Source organism: Brassica napus, chromosome C9 (assembly GCF_020379485.1).
Source record: "Brassica napus cultivar Da-Ae chromosome C9, Da-Ae, whole genome shotgun sequence".
NCBI lineage: Eukaryota > Viridiplantae > Streptophyta > Magnoliopsida > Brassicales > Brassicaceae > Brassica > Brassica napus.
This window is the reverse complement of record NC_063452.1, coordinates 39207189-39235135: the sequence shown is the minus strand read 5'-3', so window position 1 is coordinate 39235135 and position 27947 is coordinate 39207189. Positions and strand designations below refer to the sequence as shown.

Below are 27947 nucleotides of genomic sequence, written 5' to 3'. Positions count from 1 at the left end.
CTTCGGTCACGTCCCATGCGATACATTCAACTCCTCCCACAACGTTTTGTATTGGTTAGGTTCAAAATTTTCCGTTGGCAGTGGATCTGTGTTTAACCTCTTGATCTCACTGAATTCGTGTAAGCTAAACCTGATAGGTTGATCAACAACGAGGCTCCAAAACTCCTTCTTATATACTCGCAGCTGCCTACATAGTAGATAGTGTACAGTCCTACCAGACCACACAAATTTGCTATCAGCTAACTTAGCAATTATTCCAACGGGAAACTCCTTCAGGTGTTCCCACACATCAAGTCCTATTGCCTCTTTGACGTTAGGGAATCTCCCATATTGCAACTGTGATTAATCTCTTTATTTTCTAGATTAGAAGCTCCTTCTGCGTAAAGTCTTGGAGGGTAATCTTGTGCTTGATCTTCAGGAACATCCATCTAATTATAAAAGACATATATGACTCAGCCGAAATAGAAAACTAATTCAGTCACAACATATTATATAATTTAGCCGCAATGGAAAACTAACTCAGCCAAAACATAATGTCTAACTCAGCCGCAAATGGAAAACTAACTCAGCCAAAACATAATGTCTAACTCAGCCGCAAATGGAAAACTAACTCAGCCAGAACATGATATATAACTCAGCCACAATGGAAATCAAACTCAATCACAACATAAATCAAACTCAGCCACAACATAAATCAAACATACCCACAACATAAATCAAACTCAGTCACAACATACCGGAGAAGACGATTTCGGGCGATTGCGGATAAGACAATTTCGGAGAAGAAGATTGTGGAGAATACAATTTCGACTAAGACGATGATGAAGACAATATCGGATAAGACAGGTTCGAACTGACGATATCGGACAAAGGACGATAAATAAAAATGTTCGGTTAGGGTAAATGATGATTGAAGGAAGTTGTGGTGTTGAATTAAAACGTAGATTGATTGTCTTTCCCTCTCCCTCTCTTTTGATTACAATTTTTATGACGTGGATTGCAGTTTTAGTGATGTGGATTTGTTAATTAAAACTAATCTCAATTAAAAAAAACTAAGCAAGAGTCTTTAATGTAATTTACTAATACTAGGGATTAAAAATATTCTAGTAATTTACAACTTTTCTATGCTATTCTAGTTATATAACAAATTTTTTATGCTATTCGAGTAAAAATCTCTATTCGTATAGCTAACAATTACAAAAAGAGAAGTTAAATTATTGATCAATTGGTAAGACCTGCCTGAAACAAAGCTCATCAGCAATGACAAGACATAAGGAAGTATAAGTTTGATTAATCTACATATATAATACAAAATAAGAAAGCATAATCAGAGTGGCGCAGCGGAAGTGTGGTGGAAGACGTTTCCCACAGGTCCAAGGATTGAAACCTGGCTCTGATAATTTTTTTTTTTTACTAAAATAAGTTATCGTATTACATATCAACTTTCAATATTCAGCCAAGTTGACACTATACACTTAAAAGAGTTTCTACAAATTCTTGCCCAAGACCAGCGGCCATATTCTTCATCAAGCAAGGAGAGGAGAACATCAAGGGGGCTTCTTGGCCGTGGTTATATCTAGAATCTGTCCAGATACAAAGGATCCACAAGTTTCCTTCTGTTTCAAGAGAAAATCAAGCCTAACAGCTATATTCAATGGAGCCATCAAAACTTTGATTCCAATAAATTTATTTGAGTGTAGAGTGTAGATAATGACATCTGCCTTGTCTTCTGGTTGGTCTAAATAATCTCATGGCTTCCATAGAAATTTTTGGTCTGAACCAAATTGAATTGGTGGAAGACTTTTCATAAACAATGTCGGTTGGTTTTGAAAAATTAATTGCATCTTAAATTCCCCTTGGTATTTTCTCCTTACTCTTGGATTCCTGGATCCATAAGAGATCTCTATTGAAGTTCATAATTGAATTTAATTAAGGCCGCTCCTTGGTTGGGCCAGAATTCACTTCTAAAAACTGATATCGCATCTAGATGGGCTTCACCTTCAGTTTGTAAATCCTTAATTTCCTGACCCGTGAAGCTTTTCTGGTGATTCCAAGCCTCAGTGATTCTTTGATGAGTTGTCGTGCTTGGAAAATTGGGTTTATGGAAAATTTCCTTATGGTTGTCGAGATATGCTCTTTGGACTGAACATATATTGATGGTAAATTCTAAATGGCTGGTGTGGGCGGTTTGGTGAAACTCTGGCCGAGCCAAATATTTTACGAGCACAACATCTATCCCCTGACATTATGAAACATATGCACATTGTCTTTCATCTTTGTAAAACACACATCTTTGAAAATTTATGAAATATCCAGTTTTCTAGTTTTCTTAAAGCTATGGTTTTTCTTTATAGTGTTGTGAGAAACAGCTTCATAGCAATCTGACTTATTAAAGATCCCTTCCATATATCTATGTGTTGTCTATCAATCCATCCCATCCATTAGCTAAGCTTGAGAGAGTTACACAACCAGCAAGCAAAGCACCATCTCGATCCACTTCGATCATCAACTGATCAAGCTGAGAATGTCACATGACCAGCAGCATGATCCATCCTATCCTTTGTTCACTTATCCTTTTTTATTCTTATTATCATTAGCATCTCATTCGTTTTCCATTTGTTTAAGGTTTAAAAGCCAGATTTCATTCATATCGTCCAGCCGATCATCTCTTTGGTCGATTTGTTTTAAGCTTCTTCGACCATTCGGTTGATCTAGCTTCCGTACCTACAACAAGAGATCAAAAATATCAAGATTTACCAGCTTTAGGAATCACTATTAGAGTATAGGCACAATCTCATATTCATGCTTGCTATCTTCACATAGATACACAATCACACTACCGGCAATCGTATTCTCCTTGATGAAGCGCCTGAAAATACTCCTTCGCAAGCTTCACTGAGATAAGAAGAGAGATTCTCGAGAGAGAGAGAGAGAGAGAGAGAGAGAGAGAGAGAGAGAGAGAGCCTCTCTCTTCTCTCTCTCTCTCTCTATCTCTCTCTCTATCTCTCTCTCTCTCTCTCTCTCTCTCTCTCTCTCTCTCTCTCTCTCTCTCTCTCTCTCTCTCTCTCTCTCTCTCTCTCTCTCTCCCTCTCTCTAACAGATTGATTATTTGCTTTCAGGTTGCGGGCTGAGGAAGACGTTGACTCACATGTCCTTATAATGACTTCATCACTCGAGCTGAAACGGATTAGGCTTTTAACTCATTTCAACATCAAGGCACATCAGATGTGGACAGAAGTCAAGCTCGACAAATCTTCACCTTTTGAATTCGGACGACCGAGAAACCCTCGCAACTGTCTAGCTTATTTTCGTCAAATCTCCACTTCTTCATAAACCCTCAACACTGAAAAACCCTCATAGTCTAGCTTATCATAGTGTCATAAAGATATCAGTTTATTTTGATCATTTTAACTCTTGTCTGCTATATTTGTGATTAAAAAAAATTGTAGTTTTATCCTATGGTATTTTTCTTTTTAAAATGTATCTTAATAAACTAACATTTTGTATGTTTAATAAAATAATCAGAAAAATAGGAGAATTTTCACGTTTACTACTTTGTTAGTGTCATTATTCATGTTTATCATCACTAAAGAAACATTTCAAAAACATTTTCTTCATTAAGAGGCAAAAAATTCTTATACCATTACTATATATATATATATATAATAAATAATTTTTTTAATAAATAATTTTTTTTATGAAATTGTCTTTTTTCAAAAAAAAATTTCAATATTTCTTTTTGAAATTCAAAATTATTTTTGAAACTATTTAAAAAAAAAATAATTTTTTTAAGTATTTATTTATATATTTATTAGAATCCTAAATTTTACATTCCAAAAACCATATCCCACCTCTCAACTCTAAACCATCTAATTCGATATTAGTTAACCGTAGAGTTGTAAATGTATTTTCTCTCTTTAAAAATGAGAGTAAAAATAGTTAGTATAAACATAAAAAGTGGTATTATGAATGTAGTATTTTTGGCAATTTCCCTAAAATATTTTGGAAGATTTGCTCAAGTTATGTACACATTAACTCAATTTTAATTTTTTTCATGTTTACCATATTAAAATATATAATATAATTTATTATAATAGAAATTTAAACTGTTTATTTCAAAATTAAATCAACTAATATTAATTGGGTATTTTATTGTATAGTATTAAATTTTAAATTTAAATATGTTTAAATCTACATTGATTTATTTGTGTGTTTATATTAACTTAACTTTGACTTTCTAATTTATAAAAATATGTTATTTGATATTTAATTTATTTTAATATTTTTATTTATGTTTTTCATTGTATAAATCAACACATAATTATATTATTTTATAAATAATTTGAAAATGTTAATTTTAAAAAAAATTGAAAATCTAAAAAATAATAAAACAATTTGTATATTAAAAAGCACAATTTGCCAATTAGGTCCGTATTATATTTCTAAATGAATACAAAAACATTTATAGTTTCCAATATATTGTTTTCAGTCGAATGAACTCTAAAGAAAAGAAAAAAATATGAACTCAAAAGATGTACTATTTGACGGTTTAGATTTATTTGTCCAGTCGAAGCGCGATGCACATGATTGGGACCCAATATTTGAAATTCAAAAGCTCAAAAAGGAATAAGAAAGAGCTGATCCGGTAACGGACGGAAATTCCAAATCTATTCTCATCATCATCTCTCTTCACGTCGACCTTTAACATCTTTCAACGGCTATTTTTCTCTCTTCTCTCTCTCTCTCTCTACAGAAACTTCAATCTTGGGTTTCAAATTGTTTCTCTATTTCGAAAATCTACAACGCCAAAATCTGATCGAATCTACTAGCAACAGATCAAACTTCAAATTGAGCAGCTCTGGAGAGTATACGAGAAATTTCTAGTTTCAGGCAAGCGTTCTCTCTCATTGATTAATTCTGAAATTGATTGCTTCCCAATGTCAAATCGACTCTACATAGTTTAGTCGATTTCGTTGCTTACTTATTCAATTGGTTGATTGAGATGTATGGGAATCGTTAGCAAATCTCCTGTTTCCTTTTTGGGAATGACATAGTTAGTTAAGGTTTCCTTTACAGGCAGAAGAAGCATTTTCGAAATGGCAAAAGATCCGATCCTTCAAGTAGAAACAACCTGTGGATCTCTCCTTTACGAACTTCAGGTGGTGTGAGTTTGATAATTAAAAAAAAAAAAAAACTATTTTGTCTTTCGTATCAATATCTGTATTGAGATCTTGTTTTGTTTATTTCTTTAAAAAAAAAATCAGATTATTTGGGATGAAGTTGGAGAAACTGAAACTGATAGAGATAAAATGCTGCTTGAGCTTGAACGTGAATGCTTGGAAGTTTACCGAAGAAAAGTTGACCAAGCTAATCGATGCAGAGCTCAGCTAAGACAAGCTATTGCTGATGCTGAAGCAGAGCTTGCTTCCATCTGTTCTGCAATGGGAGAACGCCCTGTGCATATTAGACAGGTGAGCGCGTATCTGATGAGGATTAAGTGTTTGCTTTTGTTGAGGAAGATTTTTCCATGTTAACCTTCTCTTTTTTTATGTGTTTAAGTCTGATCAAAGCGTTGGGAGCTTGAAACTAGAGCTTGGGAAGATTCTTCCTGAATTGGAAGAGATGCAGAAGAGGAAAATCGAGAGAAGAAACCAGTTCCTTCTTGTTCTAGAAGAAGTAGAGAATATCACTAATGATATCAAAGGTCAAGGAGAACATGTTCTCTCCAAACCACCCATCGATGAGACCGACTTGTCTATGAGAAAGCTTGAGGAGTTAAACTGCCATCTGCAAGCACTTCAGAAGGAGAAGGTGAAATTTCATTTGAACTTGGCTTCTTCTTTTCTTTTGGTTATCTGTTTATTTACTTTGTTTTGTTGTTTCCTTCAGAGTGATCGAGTGGAGACTATTCGGAAGCACCTGTGTACTCTATATTCTCATTGTTCAGTACTTGGTATGGACTTCAATGAGGTTGTTAGCCAAGTCAATCCCACATTAACTGATCCAGAGGGACCAAGAAGCTTAAGTGATCATACCATTGACAACTTGGATGCTGCAGTTCAAAAGCTGAGGGAAGTTAAGATACAGAGAATGCAGAAGGTAATTTGTAAATTACTTTGGCGAGTTATCTAGATTTGTTCTTTGATGTTGTTGTCACTCATAGTTGCTTACTGGATTCTTATGAAGCTTCAAGATCTAGCAACAACCATGTTAGAGCTCTGGAATTTGATGGATACACCCATAGAAGAGCAGCAAGAGTATCAGCACATTACCTGCAATATAGCTGCATCAGAACATGAAATAACTCAAGCCAATAGTCTCTCTGAAGACTTCATCAAATACGTAAGCTGTTGAAAAACTTTCATGGTTACACTGTTGTATAACAACACTATAATCAAGCTTACAAGTAAATGGAAGTTTCTTTTTATGTTCATGTCTGTAAACCTTAACGTGAGTTCCATTGCCATATACAGGTCGAGGCAGAAGTTGTCCGATTGGGCGAGGTAAAGGCAAGCAAAATGAAAGAACTTGTTGTGAAGAAGAGATCAGAGCTAGAGGAGATATGTAGGAAAACCCACATGTTACCAGTTTCAGATAGTGCTATGGATCAGACTATAGTAGCCATAGAATCTGGTATTGTGGACGCCACATTGGTCCTGGAGCATCTTGAGCAACATATATCTAAGGTCAAAGAGGAAGCTTTAAGTAGGAAGGAGATACTTGAGAAGGTCGAGAAATGGTTGTCTGCCTGCGATGAGGAAAGCTGGCTAGAAGAATACAACAGGGTTAGAGCCGCGGAATCGCAGAAACATTTGTAAAGTCACAAAGTTCGTTACATTTTTCTGATATTTTTCCACTCTACAGGACGATAACAGATACAATGCTGGACGAGGAGCTCATCTTACTCTCAAGCGTGCTGAAAAAGCTCGTAATCTTGTTAACAAACTTCCAGGTAAGTTACTCTTTGTTTATATCCCCATTGTTTATACTCTGAATAGATTATGATGGTAATATCTTTTCATGTTCATTCATCCAGTAATGGTAGAAGCACTGGCTTCGAAGACAATAGTTTGGGAACGAGAGAAGGGAATTGAATTTCTCTATGATGGTGTATGACTTCTCTATAAAATCTCAAATTGATTTCATTTTCTATTATTCATAATGTAATCGCTGACCATTTGTAATTCTCTGTTTCTGTTTCTAGATCCGTCTTTTGTCCATGCTTGAGGAGTATAACTTACTGAGGCAGGAAAGAGAAGAAGAACACCGTCGCCAACGGGTATGTACTTCACTTTGTTTCCATCAGAAACTTTTGGCAAATACAATCTTCTTAAACTAACTACATGTTTTCTGCATATTAAAGGATCATAAGAAGCTCCAAGGACAGCTCATAGCAGAACAAGAGGCGCTCTATGGATCAAAACCGAGCCCATCAAAACCCCTTGGTGGCAAAAAGGCTCCAAGAATGTCAACGGGTGGTACCGCAACCAACCGAAGACTCTCCTTAGGAGCAGGGATGCATCAGACTCCTAAACCTAACAAGAAAGCAGATCAACGCCAAGTCCAAGTCGATGGAGCTTTATCAACTGGTAGTTTTGAGTCTTACAATAAAAATGTAACTACATTGCTTATCATAGTGTTGAGTCCTTCTCTGAAATGCGTTGCTCTCCTGCAGGAAGAAGAGGGCTTGATGTTGCTGGACTTCCCTCAAGGAAACAGTCAATGAATCCTTGTGAACATGAACTGGTTGTAATCGTGAACCAATACTCCAAAGTACCAAAAGTCTATAAAGGCAATGCGTTTAGACCAGAATGGGCTGGGATCTAGCTTGGACCTTGCAATGAGGACTCTAATAAATGCAGCCACATGCTGTACAAAAAAGATTAAGTCAACTAAAAATAATATATACTCAGCCACAAATAATATATAATTCATCTGTAAATTACTTAACTCAGCCACAAAGAATATGTAAATCAGCTGTAAACTACATAACTCAGCCCTAAAGTAGACTTACATTTTGAAACAACCATCCATATTCCTTCATTGGCCACGGTCTTTCAGTGATGAGGATCATATAGAATTCAATATCCTCGTGAGCTTTTTCAAATGGAATTTTCCTAATTATTAAACACAAGTCAGTTAATGCAAAAATTGATATTAGATGTATCAGCAAATGGTGCAAAGGTCCATACTCTAATGGCCTTATGTGTTGCATAAGTATATTAGTTTTAACCGGATCAACATGTGCTAGAGGATCATATATTCCTGGTGAAGGTTCAAAAGTCTTCCTCATGCACGTCGTTCCATTGTCTACAATGTAAAGAAAATTGGTGCTAAAGGAGCATATGCATGCATCACTACACACTCATTTGGAGATAATTGAACACCTCTCTCCCGATAATCCTTTATTCTTGTAGACCTAATCTTTTCCTCTTCCTCCTCATCAGACTCCGGCAACAGCTCATTTTGTGTCGCGACAATATCGTCGGTCACATCTGCAAGCTCAATGACATCTTCAATCTGCTTTGGTTGTGGCTGAATATGTATTCTTATTACACATGCACGAGTCTTCGATGTTCTTCTTGGAGGAGGGGCCTGCTTCTTTAACTCCTCCTTTTGTTTCTTTAACTCCTCTTTTTGCTTCTTTAACTCAACCTCCTTTTGCTTCTTTAACTTAGTCTCTTGCTTCTTTAACTCAGACGCCTTTTGCTTCTTTAACTCCTCTTTTTGCTTTTTTTAACTCAGCTGTCTTTTGCTTTAACTCAGCCGCCTCCTTCTTCATAGCATCAGCCTCTTCATTATTTTTACCTCATCATATTTCTGTTTTGGCTTATCCCTGCAGCCGCGTCCATATGCTAGATCTTTAGCAGGAGAAACATCAACGAAATCAAGATCATTATTACCAAACTCCTCAACCAAATTCCTTTTCACCTCATTGGCCTTAGCAACTTCGTCCTCTGAATTCAGTTTAACCCCCAAACCTTTGGCATTGGCCTTAGCAAGCTGCTCTGCCAAAGACTCTCTTTTTTTTTCAAACCTTTAGCAACAAGGGTCTTATCTGCCGTTGGTGGATATTTACGGACTTATGTGATAAATTATGTGGTGAGGGTAAAGATCGGTGGGGGACTTGTGAGAGGTAATCATAGTTTGCCCCTACACCCAGAAATTTCAGACGCTAATTCACTGCAGCTTGGAGTCTATCACCAATGCCCATCTCCATATTTGAAATGTTTCGGTCTAACTCTCTGAAGTGGAAATCGTAGGCAGTAAACCATGAGTTATACATCTCAAATTTACCATCATAGCTGTCAAACTTTCTGGAAATATTATCAAGAGTAGTCATTATGGTCCTCAGAGCCGCATTGGTCCCCATATCTTCCATACCTTCCTCCTCGGTAGCACCTTTTACCTCTGCATTCTTGATGCAGAGAATATTTGGATATATTCCAAATATTATTATTATTTATTAAAACGATAATTAATTTTATTGTTTTATGGTTTTAATGGTTTTCGTATATTAAACTAGATTAGGATTTTCTAAGATTAGTGATTTATTATAAATAGGCATTCAAGCATAAAGTTGTATTCAGTTTTATGATGATTTAATAAGAAAAAGATTTTATACGAGCTTTATAGCACGGGAAAGAGTATTTCCAAACCCTAAAGAGGTTTCTATTAACCACTGAGAAGAGTATTCTCAACCCTAGGAGCTTTTGATTAAGCACTGTGAAGAGTATTCACAAAACCTAGAAGCTTCCGCTACATCAGTTGGTATCAGAGCCAAACGGTTATATCATCTTGATCGCAGATGCATCTACAATAACAACAACTAGCTGAGATCGTGGAGGAGTTTAAACAAGATGTCAGCAAGTTTAAACAAGATATCAATAAGGCTTTGAAGAAGTTCGAAAAAGATATCAGCAACGCTTTGAAGAAGTTCGAACAAGATCTCTGCAAGGGATTTAATAAGTTTAAACAAGAGTTAAAGAAGATCAAAGAAACACGAGCTCAAGATATGCAATTGGAAGATGATGAAGATTTTATCGAAAATGATGTTCGTGTTGTCGACTTTTTCTTTAAAGATGGATCCTTTGAAAGTCGGAAAAGATGATGAAGATGACGAGAGTTTTATCTATGTCCGTGTTGTCGACTTTGTCTTTAAAGATGGATCCTTTGAAAATCGGAGTCATGCAAAAATAGGGCGTAATCGTGTTGATGAAGATTTTGTGCAGAATATTAATAATCTGCTCCGTGCAATCTTTGTGCAAAAACGGATTTATGAAGATTCAAATTACAAACAGATCCATGCAAAAATCGTGCAAAACATGCTGTTGAAGATTCGAGGAAGAGTTTTTCTTGGAAAACGTTTTGGAGTCAAAGACCACGATCAAGATTCAAGGACGAATCTTCTCCAACCCGGTGAGAATTATGCAGAGAATATGTGGATATATTCCAAATATTATTATTATTTATTAATAGGATAATTACTTTTTTTGTTTTATGGTTTTAATGGTTTTCCTATATTAAATTAGATTAGGGTTTTCTAAGATTAGTGATTTATTATAAATAGGCATTCAAGCCTAAAGTTGTATTTAGTTTTGTTATGATTTAATAAGAAAGAGATTTTATACGAGATTTATAGCACAGGAAATAGTATTTCCAAACCCTAAAGAGGTTTCCATAAACCACTGAGAAGAGTATTTTCAATCCTAAGAGCTTTTGATTAAGCATTGTGAAGAGTATTCACAAAACCCAGAAGCTTCCGCTACATCAGTTCTCCTTCTTCTTCTCTACATCAGCTTCCTTGTGTTTCTTATCTTTCTTCTGCTTCTTCGTTGGTGGCTCAGCAGCTGACGAAACATCAACTTTCGTTCTCTTGTTCTTGTTCTTGTTCTCATTCATCTGCACATCCCAAAAACCTCAAACAAACCTACCAGCATATATGTCTGATATCAATTTCACAAATTGTGGGTCCTCTGCTTCACCCGGCCATTGAGGAAACAGATCTTGTAGAGAGTCCTTCATAACCATTTTCTTCACATGCACCTACAAAAGTAACTCATAATTCAGCCATCATATGGGTAATAACTCAGCCATCAAAACCACATAAATCAGTCAACAATAACTAATAACTCAGCCATCAAAACCTCATAACTCAACCATCAATAACTTATAACTCAGCCACCAATCACTCATAACTCAGTCACAAAATAAATAAAAACTCATCCATCAATACATACCTCGCCATGATCTCTAATCTCCTCAGAGATGACAGTAGTAAAACTTGCACGTGTGCGCTTTCCACCCCATCGAAAAAAACAGAATTTCTTGCTCATCAACCACTCTCCCAAAATGCTCTCCAAAGCAAGTCACAGATTCATAAGCCCAAACTTGCAACACATCCTTCAGGCCGTTTATGGTGTATGACCGTCATTGTGGATACAACATCTTAATATAATCAACAAGTACTTCGTATGCAGTCCGACCCCATGGATACGTCCTCATCTTAATAGAATCAACAAGCACCCATAGCTTGAAAAACTAACATCCCTAACCATTTACGCTTTTCAAAACTCTTGGGCCGACAGACCTCAATGCTGGCCTCAGTTCATCTAGCTTCGGTCACATCCCATGCGATACATTCAACTCCTCCCACAACGTTTTGTATTGGTTAGGTTCAAAACTTTCCGTTGGCAGTGGATCTGTGTTTAACCTCTTGATCTCACTGAATTCGTGTAAGCTAAACCTGATAGGTTGATCAACAACGAGGCTCCAAAACTCCTTCTTATATACTCGCAGCTGCCTACATAGTAGATAGTGTACAGTCCTACCAGACCACACAAATTTGCTATCAGCTAACTTAGCAATTATTCCAACGGGAAACTCCTTCAGGTGTTCCCACACATCAAGTCCTATTGCCTCTTTGACGTTAGGGAATCTCCCATATTGCAACTGTGATTAATCTCTTTATTTTCTAGATTAGAAGCTCCTTCTGCGTAAAGTCTTGGAGGGTAATCTTGTGCTTGATCTTCAGGAACATCCATCTAATTATAAAAGACATATATGACTCAGCCGAAATAGAAAACTAATTCAGTCACAACATATTATATAATTTAGCCGCAATGGAAAACTAACTCAGCCAAAACATAATGTCTAACTCAGCCGCAAATGGAAAACTAACTCAGCCAGAACATGATATATAACTCAGCCACAATGGAAATCAAACTCAATCACAACATAAATAAAACTCAGCCACAACATAAATCAAACATACCCACAACATAAATCAAACTCAGTCACAACATACCGGAGAAGACGATTTCGGGCGATTGCGGATAAGACAATTTCGGAGAAGAAGATTGCGGAGAATACAATTTCGACAAAGACGATGATGAAGACAATATCGGATAAGACAGGTTCGAACTGACGATATCGGACAAAGGACGATAAATAAAAATGTTCGGTTAGGGTAAATGATGATTGAAGGAAGTTGTGGTGTTGAATTAAAACGTAGATTGATTGTCTTTCCCTCTCCCTCTCTTTTGATTACAATTTTTATGACGTGGATTGCAGTTTTAGTGATGTGGATTTGTTAATTAAAACTAATCTCAATTAAAAAAAACTAAGCAAGAGTCTTTAATGTAATTTACTAATACTAGGGATTAAAAATATTCTAGTAATTTACAACTTTTCTATGCTATTCTAGTTATATAACAAATTTTTTATGCTATTCGAGTAAAAATCTCTATTCGTATAGCTAACAATTACAAAAAGAGAAGTTAAATTATTGATCAATTGGTAAGACCTGCCTGAAACAAAGCTCATCAGCAATGACAAGACATAAGGAAGTATAAGTTTGATTAATCTACATATATAATACAAAATAAGAAAGCATAATCAGAGTGGCGCAGCGGAAGTGTGGTGGAAGACGTTACCCACAGGTCCAAGGATTGAAACCTGGCTCTGATAATTTTTTTTTTTTTACTAAAATAAGTTATCGTATTACATATCAACTTTCAATATTCAGCCAAGTTGACACTATACACTTAAAAGAGTTTCTACAAATTCTTGCCCAAGACCAGCGGCCATATTCTTCATCAAGCAAGGAGAGGAGAACATCAAGGGGGCTTCTTGGCCGTGGTTATATCTAGAATCTGTCCAGATACAAAAGATCCACAAGTTTCCTTCTGTTTCAAGAGAAAATCAAGCCTAACAGCTATATTCAATGGAGCCATCAAAACTTTGATTCCAATAAATTTATTTTGAGTGTAGAGTGTAGATAATGACATCTGCCTTGTCTTCTGGTTGGTCTAAATAATCTCATGGCTTCCATAGAAATTTTTGGTCTGAACCAAATTGAATTGGTGGAAGACTTTTCATAAACAATGTCGGTTGGTTTTGAAAAATTAATTGCATCTTAAATTCCCCTTGGTATTTTCTCCTTACTCTTGGATTCCTGGATCCATAAGAGATCTCTATTGAAGTTCATAATTGAATTTAATTAAGGCCGCTCCTTGGTTGGGCCTGAATTCACTTCTAAAAACTGATATCGCATCTAGATGGGTTTCACCTTCAGTTTGTAAATCCTTAATTTCCTGACCCGTGAAGCTTTTCTGGTGATTCCAAGCCTCAGTGATTCTTTGATGAGTTGTCGTGCTTGGAAAATTGGGTTTATGGAAAATTTCCTTATGGTTGTCGAGATATGCTCTTTGGACTGAACATATATTGATGGTAAATTCTAAATGGCTGGTGTGGGCGGTTTGGTGAAACTCTGGCCGAGCCAAATATTTTACGAGCACAACATCTATCCCCTGACATTATGAAACATATGCACATTGTCTTTCATCTTTGTAAAACACACATCTTTGAAAATTTATGAAATATCCAGTGTTCTAGTTTTCTTAAAGCTATGGTTTTTCTTTATAGTGTTGTGAGAAACAGCTTCATAGCAATCTGACTTATTAAAGATCCCTTCCATAGATCTATGTGTTGTCTATCAATCCATCACGTCCATCCCATCCATTAGCTAAGCTTGAGAGAGTTACACAACCAGCAAGCAAAGCACCATCTCGATCCACTTCGATCATCAACTGATCAAGCTGAGAATGTCACATGACCAGCAGCATGATCCATCCTATCCTTTGTTCACTTATCCTTTTTTATTCTTATTATCATTAGCATCTCATTCGTTTTCCATTTGTTTAAGGTTTAAAAGCCAGATTTCATTCATATCGTCCAGCCGATCATCTCTTTGGTCGATTTGTTTTAAGCTTCTTCGACCATTCGGTTGATCTAGCTTCCGTACCTACAACAAGAGATCAAAAATATCAAGATTTACCAGCTTTAGGAATCACTATTAGAGTATAGGCACAATCTCCTATTCATGCTTGCTATCTTCACATAGATACACAATCACACTACCGGCAATCGTATTCTCCTTGATGAAGCGCCTGAAAATACTCCTTCGCAAGCTTCACTGAGATAAGCCTCTCTCTCTCTCTCTCTCTCTCTCTCTCTCTCTCTCTCTAACAGATTGATTATTTGCTTTCAGGTTGCGGGCTGAGGAAGACGTTGACTCACATGTCCTTATAATGACTTCATCACTCGAGCTGAAACGGATTAGGCTTTTAACTCATTTCAACATCAAGGCACATCAGATGTGGACAGAAGTCAAGCTCGACAAATCTTCACCTTTTGAATTCGGACGACCGAGAAACCCTCGCAACTGTCTAGCTTATTTTCGTCAAATCTCCACTTCTTCATAAACCCTCAACACCGAAAAACCCTCATAGTCTAGCTTATCATAGTGTCATAAAGATATCAGTTTATTTTGATCATTTTAACTCTTGTCTGCTATATTTGTGATTAAAAAAAATTGTAGTTTTATCCTATGGTATTTTTCTTTTTAAAATGTATCTTAATAAACTAACATTTTGTATGTTTAATAAAATAATCAGAAAAATAGGAGAATTTTCATGTTTACTACTTTGTTAGTGTCATTATTCATGTTTATCATCACTAAAGAAACATTTTCAAAAACATTTTCTTCATTAAGAGGCAAAAAATTCTTATACCATTACTATATATATATATATAATAAATAATTTTTTTAATAAATAATTTTTTTTACGAAATTGTCTTTTTTCAAAAAAAAATTTCAATATTTCTTTTTGAAATTCAAAATTATATTTGAAACTATTTAAAAAAAAAATAATTTTTTTAAGTATTTATTTATATATTTATTAGAATCCTAAATTTTACATTCCAAAAACCATATCCCACCTCTCAACTCTAAACCATCTAATTCGATATTAGTTAACCGTAGAGTTGTAAATGTATTTTCTCTCTTTAAAAATGAGAGTAAAAATGGTTAGTATAAACATAAAAAGTGGTATTATGAATGTAGTATTTTTGACAATTTCCCTAAAATATTTTGGAAGATTTGCTCAAGTTATGTACACATTAACTCAATTTTAATTTTTTTCATGTTTACCATATTAAAATATATAATATAATTTATTATAATAGAAATTTAAACTGTTTATTTCAAAATTAAATCAACTAATATTAATTGGGTATTTTATTGTATAGTATTAAATTTTAAATTTAAATATGTTTAAATCTACATTGATTTATTTGTGTGTTTATATTAACTTAACTTTGACTTTCTAATTTATAAAAATATGTTATTTGATATTTAATTTATTTTAATATTTTTATTTATGTTTTTCATTGTATAAATCAACACATAATTATATTATTTTATAAATAATTTGAAAATGTTAATTTTAAAAAAAAATTGAAAATTTAAAAAATAATAAAACAATTTGTATATTAAAAAGCACAATTTGCCAATTAGGTCCGTATTATATTTCTAAATGAATACAAAAACATTTATAGTTTCCAATATATTGTTTTCAGTCGAATGAACTCTAAAGAAAAGAAAAAAATATGAACTCAAAAGATGTACTATTTGACGGTTTAGATTTATTTGTCCAGTCGAAGCGCGATGCACATGATTGGGACCCAATATTTGAAATTCAAAAGCTCAAAAAGGAATAAGAAAGAGCTGATCCGGTAACGGACGGAAATTCCAAATCTATTCTCATCATCATCTCTCTTCACGTCGACCTTTAACATCTTTCAACGGCTATTTTTCTCTCTTCTCTCTCTCTCTCTATCTACAGAAACTTCAATCTTGGGTTTCAAATTGTTTCTCTATTTCGAAAATCTACAACGCCAAAATCTGATCGAATCTACTAGCAACAGATCAAACTTCAAATTGAGCAGCTCTGGAGAGTATACGAGAAATTTCTAGTTTCAGGCAAGCGTTCTCTCTCATTGATTAATTCTGAAATTGATTGCTTCCCAATGTCAAATCGACTCTACATAGTTTAGTCGATTTCGTTGCTTACTTATTCAATTGGTTGATTGAGATGTATGGGAATCGTTAGCAAATCTCCTGTTTCCTTTTTGGGAATGACATAGTTAGTTAAGGTTTCCTTTACAGGCAGAAGAAGCATTTTCGAAATGGCAAAAGATCCGATCCTTCAAGTAGAAACAACCTGTGGATCTCTCCTTTACGAACTTCAGGTGGTGTGAGTTTGATAATTAAAAAAAAAAAAAAACTATTTTGTCTTTCGTATCAATATCTGTATTGAGATCTTGTTTTGTTTATTTCTTTAAAAAAAAAATCAGATTATTTGGGATGAAGTTGGAGAAACTGAAACTGATAGAGATAAAATGCTGCTTGAGCTTGAACGTGAATGCTTGGAAGTTTACCGAAGAAAAGTTGACAAAGCTAATCGATGCAGAGCTCAGCTAAGACAAGCTATTGCTGATGCTGAAGCAGAGCTTGCTTCCATCTGTTCTGCAATGGGAGAACGCCCTGTGCATATTAGACAGGTGAGCGCGTATCTGATGAGGATTAAGTGTTTGCTTTTGTTGAGGAAGATTTTTCCATGTTAACCTTCTCTTTTTTTATGTGTTTAAGTCTGATCAAAGCGTTGGGAGCTTGAAACTAGAGCTTGGGAAGATTCTTCCTGAATTGGAAGAGATGCAGAAGAGGAAAATCGAGAGAAGAAACCAGTTCCTTCTTGTTCTAGAAGAAGTAGAGAATATCACTAATGATATCAAAGGTCAAGGAGAACATGTTCTCTCCAAACCACCCATCGATGAGACCGACTTGTCTATGAGAAAGCTTGAGGAGTTAAACTGCCATCTGCAAGCACTTCAGAAGGAGAAGGTGAAATTTCATTTGAACTTGGCTTCTTCTTTTCTTTTGGTTATCTGTTTATTTACTTTGTTTTGTTGTTTCCTTCAGAGTGATCGAGTGGAGACTATTCGGAAGCACCTGTGTACTCTATATTCTCATTGTTCAGTACTTGGTATGGACTTCAATGAGGTTGTTAGACAAGTCAATCCCACATTAACTGATCCAGAGGGACCAAGAAGCTTAAGTGATCATACCATTGACAACTTGGATGCTGCAGTTCAAAAGCTGAGGGAAGTTAAGATACAGAGAATGCAGAAGGTAATTTGTAAATTACTTTGGCGAGTTATCTAGATTTGTTCTTTGATGTTGTTGTCACTCATAGTTGCTTACTGGATTCTTATGAAGCTTCAAGATCTAGCAACAACCATGTTAGAGCTCTGGAATTTGATGGATACACCCATAGAAGAGCAGCAAGAGTATCAGCACATTACCTGCAATATAGCTGCATCAGAACATGAAATAACTCAAGCCAATAGTCTCTCTGAAGACTTCATCAAATACGTAAGCTGTTGAAAAACTTTCATGGTTACACTGTTGTATAACAACACTATAATCAAGCTTACAAGTAAATGGAAGTTTCTTTTTATGTTCATGTCTGTAAACCTTAACGTGAGTTCCATTGCCATATACAGGTCGAGGCAGAAGTTGTCCGATTGGGCGAGGTAAAGGCAAGCAAAATGAAAGAACTTGTTGTGAAGAAGAGATCAGAGCTAGAGGAGATATGTAGGAAAACCCACATGTTACCAGTTTCAGATAGTGCTATGGATCAGACTATAGTAGCCATAGAATCTGGTATTGTGGACGCCACATTGGTCCTGGAGCATCTTGAGCAACATATATCTAAGGTCAAAGAGGAAGCTTTAAGTAGGAAGGAGATACTTGAGAAGGTCGAGAAATGGTTGTCTGCCTGCGATGAGGAAAGCTGGCTAGAAGAATACAACAGGGTTAGAGCCGCGGAATCGCAGAAACATTTGTAAAGTCACAAAGTTCGTTACATTTTTCTGATATTTTTCCACTCTACAGGACGATAACAGATACAATGCTGGACGAGGAGCTCATCTTACTCTCAAGCGTGCTGAAAAAGCTCGTAATCTTGTTAACAAACTTCCAGGTAAGTTACTCTTTGTTTATATCCCCATTGTTTATACTCTGAATAGATTATGATGGTAATATCTTTTCATGTTCATTCATCCAGTAATGGTAGAAGCACTGGCTTCGAAGACAATAGTTTGGGAACGAGAGAAGGGAATTGAATTTCTCTATGATGGTGTATGACTTCTCTATAAAATCTCAAATTGATTTCATTTTCTATTATTCATAATGTAATCGCTGACCATTTGTAATTCTCTGTTTCTGTTTCTAGATCCGTCTTTTGTCCATGCTTGAGGAGTATAACTTACTGAGGCAGGAAAGAGAAGAAGAACACCGTCGCCAACGGGTATGTACTTCACTTTGTTTCCATCAGAAACTTTTGGCAAATACAATCTTCTTAAACTAACTACATGTTTTCTGCATATTAAAGGATCATAAGAAGCTCCAAGGACAGCTCATAGCAGAACAAGAGGCGCTCTATGGATCAAAACCGAGCCCATCAAAACCCCTTGGTGGCAAAAAGGCTCCAAGAATGTCAACCGGTGGTACCGCAACCAACCGAAGACTCTCCTTAGGAGCAGGGATGCATCAGACTCCTAAACCTAACAAGAAAGCAGATCAACGCCAAGTCCAAGTCGATGGAGCTTTATCAACTGGTAGTTTTGAGTCTTACAATAAAAATGTAACTACATTGCTTATCATAGTGTTGAGTACTTCTCTGAAATGCGTTGCTCTCCTGCAGGAAGAAGAGGGCTTGATGTTGCTGGACTTCCCTCAAGGAAACAGTCAATGAATCCTTGTGAACAGCTACAGTCTCCACTAGTTCGCAAACCATTCTCACCCATCTCAACCACGGTGGTTGCATCAAAGGCCAACATAGCAACGCCACAGCAACTTGTTCCAAACTCGAAAAGCAACGCAGTGAACGAGATATCGTCCTTTGCAACTCCGGTCAAGAACAACAACATTATCAAGAAATTGGAAGAGGAGAAGATGATGATGATGATGCAAACACCAAAGAATGTAGCATCAATGATTCCGATCCCATCAACACCAGCAACAATCTCTGTCCCCATGCAAACTGCACCAACCCCACTCAACAACAACAACAATGCAAGATTTCTCCCTGAAAAGGCTGAAGTTATTGAGTACTCCTTTGAGGAACGAAGACTCGCCTTCATGCTACAATCTGAGTCTCCGATCCACGTCTGATTTCAATCTGTCTTTTAGAAAACAAAACTTAAATTGTTTGTGGTTTGGTTTGTAAAAGGTCAATTATATGATTGGCTATTTTTTCTCTTGAAGTGATCGGTTTTACATGTCTATGGAGACTAACAAGAGACTCTCTAGTCTCTTACCTTCCTTGAAGTGGAGGTGGGACTATTACTAGCACTCTAAATTGTTTTGACAATTCCGCATTTTCAAATTTTCCGAAAAGTGTTTAAAATTTATTTTCTTTTCCGTTTTGTTTTTGAAATGTTAAATCTATTAAAAATGAATGAATGTTTATATTCAAAAGTGCATGTGACTCGAGAAACTCATAAATAGAAAACACAAGAGGGAATCAAACTTGAGATATAAATAAACATTAATGTTTATACGTTAACTTTTTACCACTTTATCTATCAAAGTGATAGATAGTGTGATAGATAGTGTTATTAATAAGTGTAAATGTGACCCGTTACGTAAATCTTTCTATATTTTACCGACAGAATTGTAAACGTAAATGTTTCTTCACTGTCTTAGGCTAGATCCAGAAAATGTATTTGCTCTTATCCCAACTTCAAAGACTGATGCAGCGTTGTGTTGGCTCAGAACCAGGGTCGAAGGCATCTTATTGGTTATGGGCTTATGGAAAGGTGAGGGAAAAGAAAGAACGATAAAAGACGTTGTACCTTGTAAATGAACCAAATGGGTAAAATGTAATACTCTGTTTCATAATAAGATTCGTTTAAATTTTTTACACAGATGGAGTAATTTTCATCTTTTACTCCTATTTAATACATTGTTTGTTAATTTAATTAATTAATGAATTAAAACTAAAGATAAAAACTGGAAATTTTATTTAATATTTTCATTGGAAATGTAAAACGATATTTATAATGAAACAAATTTAAAAATATAAAATGACACTTAATGTGAAACAGAGGGAATATTCCTTAGCAAGTTTGTACCGACCAGTTCCTCCAAAACCAACCCGGGATTCACATCGCAGTATTAACTACACATGTATATGCCACACGACAAGTTATCATGTCCTACTATCGGTCTTATAATACCTAGACAAGTTTTCTTCGGTTTAAATTCACCAACCCAACCATATCCATCACTTCTACTTACAATCCTTCAAAGAGAGGAAATGGAAAGGGAATGCTAAACAAATAGAAAGCTCAATAAGGCAACTTCTAGACCAGTATTTCCACATGAAATACTATACAACTCAAATACATAACGATGAATGATTACCCGAAAGTGACATGATTCAAATGCAACATTAAATTATTGGCCACACCGAATATTGTGGTCCAGACATTCCAAATGGACTAATTCCATCTATGCATAGCCCAAGATAAACATTACAAATATTTCTATGTACCGTATTGACATGTTTCCAAGCTTTTGCATCTGATGGATGAGTGACCTCTCCATCCATTTGGACATATTTAGCATGCCTACTCATCACTCCAGCAGTTCTCTCAGATTGATATAATCTTTTCAACCTATCTGTAATTGGTAGATATCACATTCTTTAGTACGGTAGACTATTCAGCCCTCTTCCTTGAAATTTAAATCTTGGCTTCTTGCAGAAGCAACATTCTATTAACTTCTCATCGCCTTTCCAATATATTATAGAATCGCTGATGCAAAAATCTATCATCTCTGCATGCAACCCAAGACTATAAACCAATTTATTAACCTTATAATAAGAATCAACAGACATGTTTTCTTCTGGAAAATACTCTTTAAACAACTCAGTCCATGCATCAATGTGAATTTCAAATAAATTATGATCAGTTCTAATATTTATCATCCTAGCTAATGCGATATGACCCAAGAAATGCACTTGCTTAGATGGTTGAGAGATAAATCCTCGGTCGAAGGGTTACTAACACCAATGAGAAGGATGGATAGAGTGAAAGGTCGCACAGAAGCTTGCGGATTGGACTTCTCATTTACCTTATAACGGCTTCCCCTTTTGATATCACACACCAAAGCGTTAGCCAAGTCGAATGCTATATATGACACTTTAACAATCAATGATGCTCACCAAGGAAAAAAAGAGTTTGCATTCAATCCCCTAGTCTATATTTACCAAGTGATTTTTTAAAATTTGCTTATGTGTCCTCTTTACAAAGAGTCTCACAAAAATAAGATGACATGGCATGTTTAAAATTCCACATGGCATGTCATTAGGCAAATCAAAACTTCCAACCCTAATTTCAATCGTGGCTCACATCTATATAATAAAGTCTCACCGACAAAAAACATAGCATGTCTCACGCATAAAAATATATTCAACAAAGACTCAATAATCAAAATTTGCCAAAGTGATTCTTGCACCCTATTCTATGAAGTCATCCAAATACAGATGGCCAACTCATGAATAAGTATTATAATTTTATTATGATTTGACTACAATATACAGAAAGTTCACGTTACAACACTTCGTCAATATCAGGTCATCTTATTTTTGCGTGATAATATCACGTTTCATCACTTCATCAATATCTTTTAACCGAATGATCATTTTATGTTGTAAAGGAGTTAGGCACATGGCATAATGAGACGTCTTCAAAACATAAGGAACCAGCAGAATTCTTGTGTGTTGATATAAGTGACTTTTACATATTTATATTTTTATAGTCTATTACTTCTATTTCTTCAAAATCTTATTATTATGGTTTGAAATATGTTCCAGGGATCCAAGTGGTATGAATATAATAGTATTCATATGAGAAAAGAAAATTATGTCAATCTCCTTGATCATCAAGATAAATCCAAGTTGTTGGAATGGATGGAGAATAACAAGTTACATGGGTCCATACGTAATTTTGTTTGGGATCCAAAATCTAAAACGTGGAAACCAAAATTTTAAATTTTCAGATCAATTTATTCTTCATTGTTTTTATTGTTTTTTCAGTTATATTTTAATTTTTATTGTATTTTTTTAAATATTCAGTTCTCAATCAATAATAAAGTCATTTTTATAATTATTATGTTCCAGGTTAATTATTAATGACGTCAAAAACACACAGATCTCCTCATAATACATTATAAATGATGTAGATTACATATACATTATTTTTGTCATTTGTGGTTTCTTCATTGCACCACATTAAAAAATATATTATAAGTTGTTTATCAATAATGAGCTACCATTCAAACGTGTTTGATTGAAAATCATATATTTTCAATATCGATTTCATTCCTTTAATTGGTAAATCATTGATTGATATGAACATTAATTATGAATAGTAATTGCATTTTTGTGTGTGAATTAAATAAGATCCGTGACACACAATTCTAAATATGTTGTAACCATATAACACACAAGAAAAAAAGAACACATATAGAAAGAATGTGTTCATATTTAATTCACCATATGTATCGCATTAATTATTACCAATTAATAATGAATTAACAACATCACGTAACATATATTCTTCACATTTAATTCTCATGATAAATAGTATGAAGAATCATTAATCGTGAATTAATGCGGCGCATTAATATGGTAACAATTAAGGTAATGCAATAATTGGTAATCATATATTATCACGTGTATGCAAGATCAACGCTGTTATATATCTTTTACATTTTATTGCTTACTACATTTTAAAGTTGTTTTTTCTTAAAAGCTTAATATCATGTCGCTTATTACAAAAAACGAAGCAAAGGATCTACGTAAGCTGTGGAAGGAAGATGATGAAGAAAATATTGAAGCTATTAAAGAAGCACGTTTTTGGTCATCATGCCAGGATCTACGTAAGCTGTTTTGTGTCCTATTGCTTTCACATAGTATCCAAAGTCCACAAAACGTGTGGAATGCTACTTGGAAAATACTATCACAATATATATTATGCAACCAAAGAAAAAGTAGGGAAAATCCAAGTAAGCTCACGTTTTTAACAATAAAAATAATAATTATATATTATGATTGGAATTTGAATTCAATGTTTTTGTTTTTTCAGATTTGACTTTATCAGAAGATCAAATTAAGAGTTTAAGCTTGGAGGAGATTGAATCAATCATGCGTATGAACGGAAGCTCATTGTCATCGTTTAAGTTTTGAAACGTGTTATCAATAGTATACTCTTCTATTGGTAAAGCGGTGGCTTTTGAAAGATTTTTTATTAATGGAAATTTTTTGTTTTATTTTTGATTAATTCGGTTATTGTCATGATATAAATCAATAATAAAGGTTTTTTTTCATACTATTGTTAACGAGCTTTCTATTATCGTGCATATATTCAGTAGTTTAATAATGGTATTTTCCCAATGATATGTTAAATAACTAAGTCTATAATCTGGAAATATATTAGAATAATGAGAAAAGTATTAAGAAGGAATATAAAAAGTTAATTGGAATATAAATCAAAAGTGATTTAACCTAATATGCGTTAAATATTCTAATATATATTGATCAAACATGCGGAAAAGTGAAGTTTGCAGGTGACATTATTATATTTAGATTGCATGTGACGCCAATATATTCCTATAGTTAGGGATCATGACAGATTACATTAAGTCATTAATGTTCATATAATAAAAGGAAATAAATTAAAAATTAAGAATATCATATTATTCTTACATGAATCACGTGAAACACAACTCAATAAATACTTCACATTTGTTTAAAAAAAAATAACGACTCTTAGTCACATAATTATTTTACAATATTAATACTCATCTTAATAAATGCACCTCTCAATAAACTCTTTCATTATATGTGTCACGTAAGTATCTTCTACATTTGATACTCATAACATTTACCTTGACGAAGAAGTCACTATATATATCTCATTAAATATGAAAATAATAAAGGAAGGAAATCATTATTGAGAATATATTATATATTGAATAAAAGGAATGAAATTAGTATTGAATTAACTAAATGAACCACATTAATTGACTCAAACTCTAATATATATATATATGACATACGATAGGTTAGTGCAATGCATCTATTATAAACTTCCTCACGAAACAAAAAGTGTTTGGTAATGTCGATCATCACAAAGAGAAACTCTTCTTTTGTTTTTGTGAATGACATTGATTCAGCTAATGAAAAACAAAAAAGTCAAAGTGCAGATTCTTGTACTTTGGAAGGCAAACAAAAACGCTGCCGGAATTTCCCTTGAAATGGTTTTGGTCGATAAAGAGGTTAGTTCGTCATCCATACAAACATATATATAGTATTGTGTTAATTTTTACATGTTACTTAATTATAATAAAAAGTTTGAATAAATGATAATTTCTGGCCGTAAATCTGTTCTTATTATAATAGTGTATGTGTTTGTAGGGAACAAGGATTCATGCTCAAGTTGAAGAAGACCTGAGCAAGCCACACCAAAAATTTCTGAAAGAAGGTCAAGCTGTGATCATCAATGCTTTCCAGTTGAAAGATTATCTTGAGGAATTTAGGACCAATCCTTATCCTTACAAGATAGGATTCTTCTGAACAACTAAGGTTAAACCTGCTGATGGTTTTCCAAAAACTATTCCTCAGAAATATTTTGCAAACTTTGACCAGATATTATCGGGACAGCTTGATAAAAACGTCTTGGTTGGTAAGTTTTGTCACTTTAATTATTATCAAAAATAATTTTTAATTTAAATCCAGAATATAATATAGTTATTTAATATTTGTATATTGCAGATGTGATTGGTCAAATTGTCAATGTTGGACCATTGGAGCAAATTAAACAAAGGGGCAGAATAATACAAAACTTGATATCGTTCTACGTGATGTCATGTAAGTTTATTTCCAAATTTTACGTGCGTTGTACTCTACGGAGAAAAAACACTAACACAATAATTACGTAGGAATGTTCATTTGACATGTACTTTATGGAGCAATTTTGCCAAAAAAGTGATGGAATACACTGAAAAGAACAATACTACGGTTGTTATATGTGTTGTTAAGTTTGCTTGCATCAAGGATTACAAAGGTAAGTTACGCTATTATGAAACTTGTATATGTCTTTTCTTTTTTATTTATAATAAATATTAGAAAGTACCTTTTTTAAAGATCCTATTGATTTTTACGCTATTGAGAGGAGCTTACGTAAACCACAGCGACAGCTGACCATTGCACTAGCGGTGAGGCAGACGAGCAAGGAGGATGTCCAGTGGTGATCTATCTGAACATATAAACACTATATCTGTGTCCACCATTTCTGATTCAACCCTAAATACAATTTTAATTACTTAAAAATCATAATATTATTTATATAAAACATGTATTTTATTCATTATTATATAAGTCTACTAAAACCGCGGATCAGCGCGGGCGAATCACCTAGTTTATTAGAAAATGAACAAAGTTGTTTATTCAAAGAAGTACACATGCCTTTTTTATATAACACAACACAATGAGAAAAACAAAGCAAATAATTAAACATAAGACTTGACCAAAGACTAAGCAGAAAACAGGGTTTGACTTTAAAAAACTCGCTTTAGTTGAAGACCAACCCTTCGCCTAGCCCGCTTTCTCAATTGACCCAGATCCAAAGTCAAACGGGTTATCGGGTCGAACGGGTCGTCCAAGTAGATTGTTTGGTCGAACGGGTGGAGTTGCTAGACAAATCGATCTGGGGAAATCAGCTGAGCATTTGGATCTCCCATTAAGAGTGTTGGTTTGCCCTCTTGTTTGGTCATCCCAAATATTGGTTGGCCCAAAATATTCCAAGGTCGGGAAAAATTCTAAACTAATTAGGTCATTTCTTCCTTGTCTTCTTTTTGGTCCATCTTTCTAACAAAGACCACAAACTCTCCATAAACGTTTTCCATGTTCCCTCCTTGTTCAGTTCATTCAGAGTGTTTAACTCATGCAGCTCGTCTAAGTATTCAGCTCAAACACAACCTGATGAGCTCATCCAAGAAGCTTTTGGTCCTTGCTCTGGTCACTGGTCCATCCTTCTTAGGTTTTGATTCATCCAGTTCAAGCAATGACTCGTCTAACTCATTCTTCTTGGCCATGCATGTATCATTAGCTGCTAAAGACTATTTAGAGAGACATTTTCTAAAACTAGTGTATAATAGATGATTCACAGCATCTAACATTTCATAAAATCTTTTTGCATCAAAGTTAGGTTCTTCAACATTACCAACTTCATCAATTATTGTTGAAGTAGTTTCTAAAAATGTATATGTAACCATGTTATGAACTCTATCATGATCTACCATATACTCTTTCTGATGGTAACTATTTTCATTATACATATGAACTAGTTTTCATTATTACCAACATTCCGAAAATTTCTATTACTACTAATAGCATCATTCCCACCATAAACCTCTTTATGTTGAAACCAAAATTAGTAATGTGGTGTAAATCTTATATTTACTAAATGGATCCATACAGTTTTACTACAGACAAATTTTATATTTTTGCACTTCCAACAAGTACAAAAAATCTTTATGTGTTTCTTGTGTGATCGGTGTACTACCAGCATGGTACATGAACATCTCTAAACTATTGAGAAATTCTTTCATCACCCTCCTGTTAGAACATTTGTGCATATATATCCAACTTCGTTACTCGTGAATATTGCCATCAGATGACATTTTTTCTATTTTTATGTTTTTAGGTTATGTCTTCATGTTTGTGTGTTTTTTCTCAAGAGAAATGACATATATAGGAAAATTTTATCTTTAGTAGGTAGGAAAGTACCAACTGATTAGCAACGAAACTATTTTACAAGTCTTTTACATACATATAACAAATAATTCACGACAACATATGTTTGGTATAGCACACTACAAACATGTTTCCACTTACCATATTACTTTCACTTGTTCATTTTCCGCTCTAATTCATTGTAAAAAAAATTGTCGTAACTAGTTTGTTACTTTACAACTATTTACGTCGATAGTTAACAGAAATTATTAACTCATCGCAAACTTACATCAGGTTTACAACGAATGATTTTTATCGTAAACTTACATCAAATTTACAACGAAAAAACATTCATCATAAATAATTTATCATTTTAAAACTATTTTACGTCGATATTCATCGGAAGCTATTAACTCATCATAAGTATACATCAGATTTACATCAAACGATTTTCATCGTAAACTTACATCAAATTTACAACGAAAAAACATTCATCATAAATAATTTATTATTTTAAAGCTATTTTACGTCGATAGTTATCAGAAGTTATTAACTCATCATAAATATACATCAGGTTTACAACTAACGATTTTCATCGTAAACTTTAGTTTACAAAGAATAAAATATTGGGTTGCCTTCTTTACACCCCCCAAACTACTTAAACCCACACCAAACCCCCCTAAACTTTTAGGCTCATTAAGAAACCCCCTAAACTAATCTGCTTCATTAGTTTTCTCC

At 34.3% G+C, this 27947-nt stretch overlaps 3 protein-coding genes across 3 annotated transcripts; 2 read left to right on the top strand and 1 right to left on the bottom strand.

Annotated features, from left to right (window-relative positions):
* Positions 1-4628: 4628 nt before the first annotated feature.
* LOC125593477 (65-kDa microtubule-associated protein 3-like) lies at positions 4629-8013 on the top strand. Its single transcript, XM_048770164.1, has 12 exons — positions 4629-4890; positions 5077-5159; positions 5265-5471; positions 5560-5811; positions 5890-6099; positions 6187-6342; positions 6474-6785; positions 6865-6952; positions 7037-7110; positions 7205-7279; positions 7364-7589; positions 7676-8013. Exons 2-12 carry the CDS (start codon positions 5097-5099, stop codon positions 7825-7827), a joined length of 1815 nt encoding a protein of 604 aa, XP_048626121.1. The 5' UTR covers positions 4629-4890; positions 5077-5096; the 3' UTR covers positions 7828-8013.
* Positions 8014-8310: 297 nt separating this feature from the next.
* Positions 8311-9373, bottom strand: LOC125592654 (MAP7 domain-containing protein 2-like). Its single transcript, XM_048767982.1, has 3 exons — positions 9205-9373; positions 8809-9008; positions 8311-8730 (listed from the first exon to the last, which is right to left on the bottom strand). The coding sequence occupies exons 1-3, from the start codon at positions 9371-9373 to the stop codon at positions 8311-8313; spliced, it is 789 nt and encodes a 262-aa protein (XP_048623939.1).
* A 6696-nt stretch (positions 9374-16069) lies between these two features.
* On the top strand, positions 16070-19690 carry LOC106423862 (65-kDa microtubule-associated protein 3). Its single transcript, XM_013864619.3, has 12 exons — positions 16070-16324; positions 16511-16593; positions 16699-16905; positions 16994-17245; positions 17324-17533; positions 17621-17776; positions 17908-18219; positions 18299-18386; positions 18471-18544; positions 18639-18713; positions 18798-19023; positions 19110-19690. The coding sequence occupies exons 2-12, from the start codon at positions 16531-16533 to the stop codon at positions 19577-19579; spliced, it is 2133 nt and encodes a 710-aa protein (XP_013720073.2). The 5' UTR covers positions 16070-16324; positions 16511-16530; the 3' UTR covers positions 19580-19690.
* Positions 19691-27947: the final 8257 nt, after the last annotated feature.

Bases quoted from the DNA above. Each gene is read 5' to 3' on its own strand.
- LOC125593477 (XM_048770164.1), top strand. From the start codon at position 5,097: ATGGCAAAAGATCCGATCCTTCAAGTAGAAACAACCTGTGGATCTCTC. The intron at 5,812-5,889 runs GTGAAATTTCAT...TGTTTCCTTCAG, and splicing joins AAGCACTTCAGAAGGAGAAG to AGTGATCGAGTGGAGACTAT. The intron at 7,111-7,204 runs GTATGACTTCTC...TTCTGTTTCTAG, and splicing joins TTGAATTTCTCTATGATGGT to ATCCGTCTTTTGTCCATGCT.
- LOC125592654 (XM_048767982.1), bottom strand. From the start codon at position 9,373: ATGGGGACCAATGCGGCTCTGAGGACCATAATGACTACTCTTGATAAT. The intron at 9,009-9,204 runs GTGATAGACTCC...AGTCTTTGGCAG, and splicing joins AAATATGGAGATGGGCATTG to AGCAGCTTGCTAAGGCCAAT. The intron at 8,731-8,808 runs GTAAAAATAATG...AGTTAAAAAAAG, and splicing joins CAAAACAGAAATATGATGAG to CAAAAAGAGGAGTTAAAGAA.
- LOC106423862 (XM_013864619.3), top strand. From the start codon at position 16,531: ATGGCAAAAGATCCGATCCTTCAAGTAGAAACAACCTGTGGATCTCTC. The intron at 17,534-17,620 runs GTAATTTGTAAA...ATTCTTATGAAG, and splicing joins AGATACAGAGAATGCAGAAG to CTTCAAGATCTAGCAACAAC. The intron at 19,024-19,109 runs GTAGTTTTGAGT...GCTCTCCTGCAG, and splicing joins CGATGGAGCTTTATCAACTG to GAAGAAGAGGGCTTGATGTT.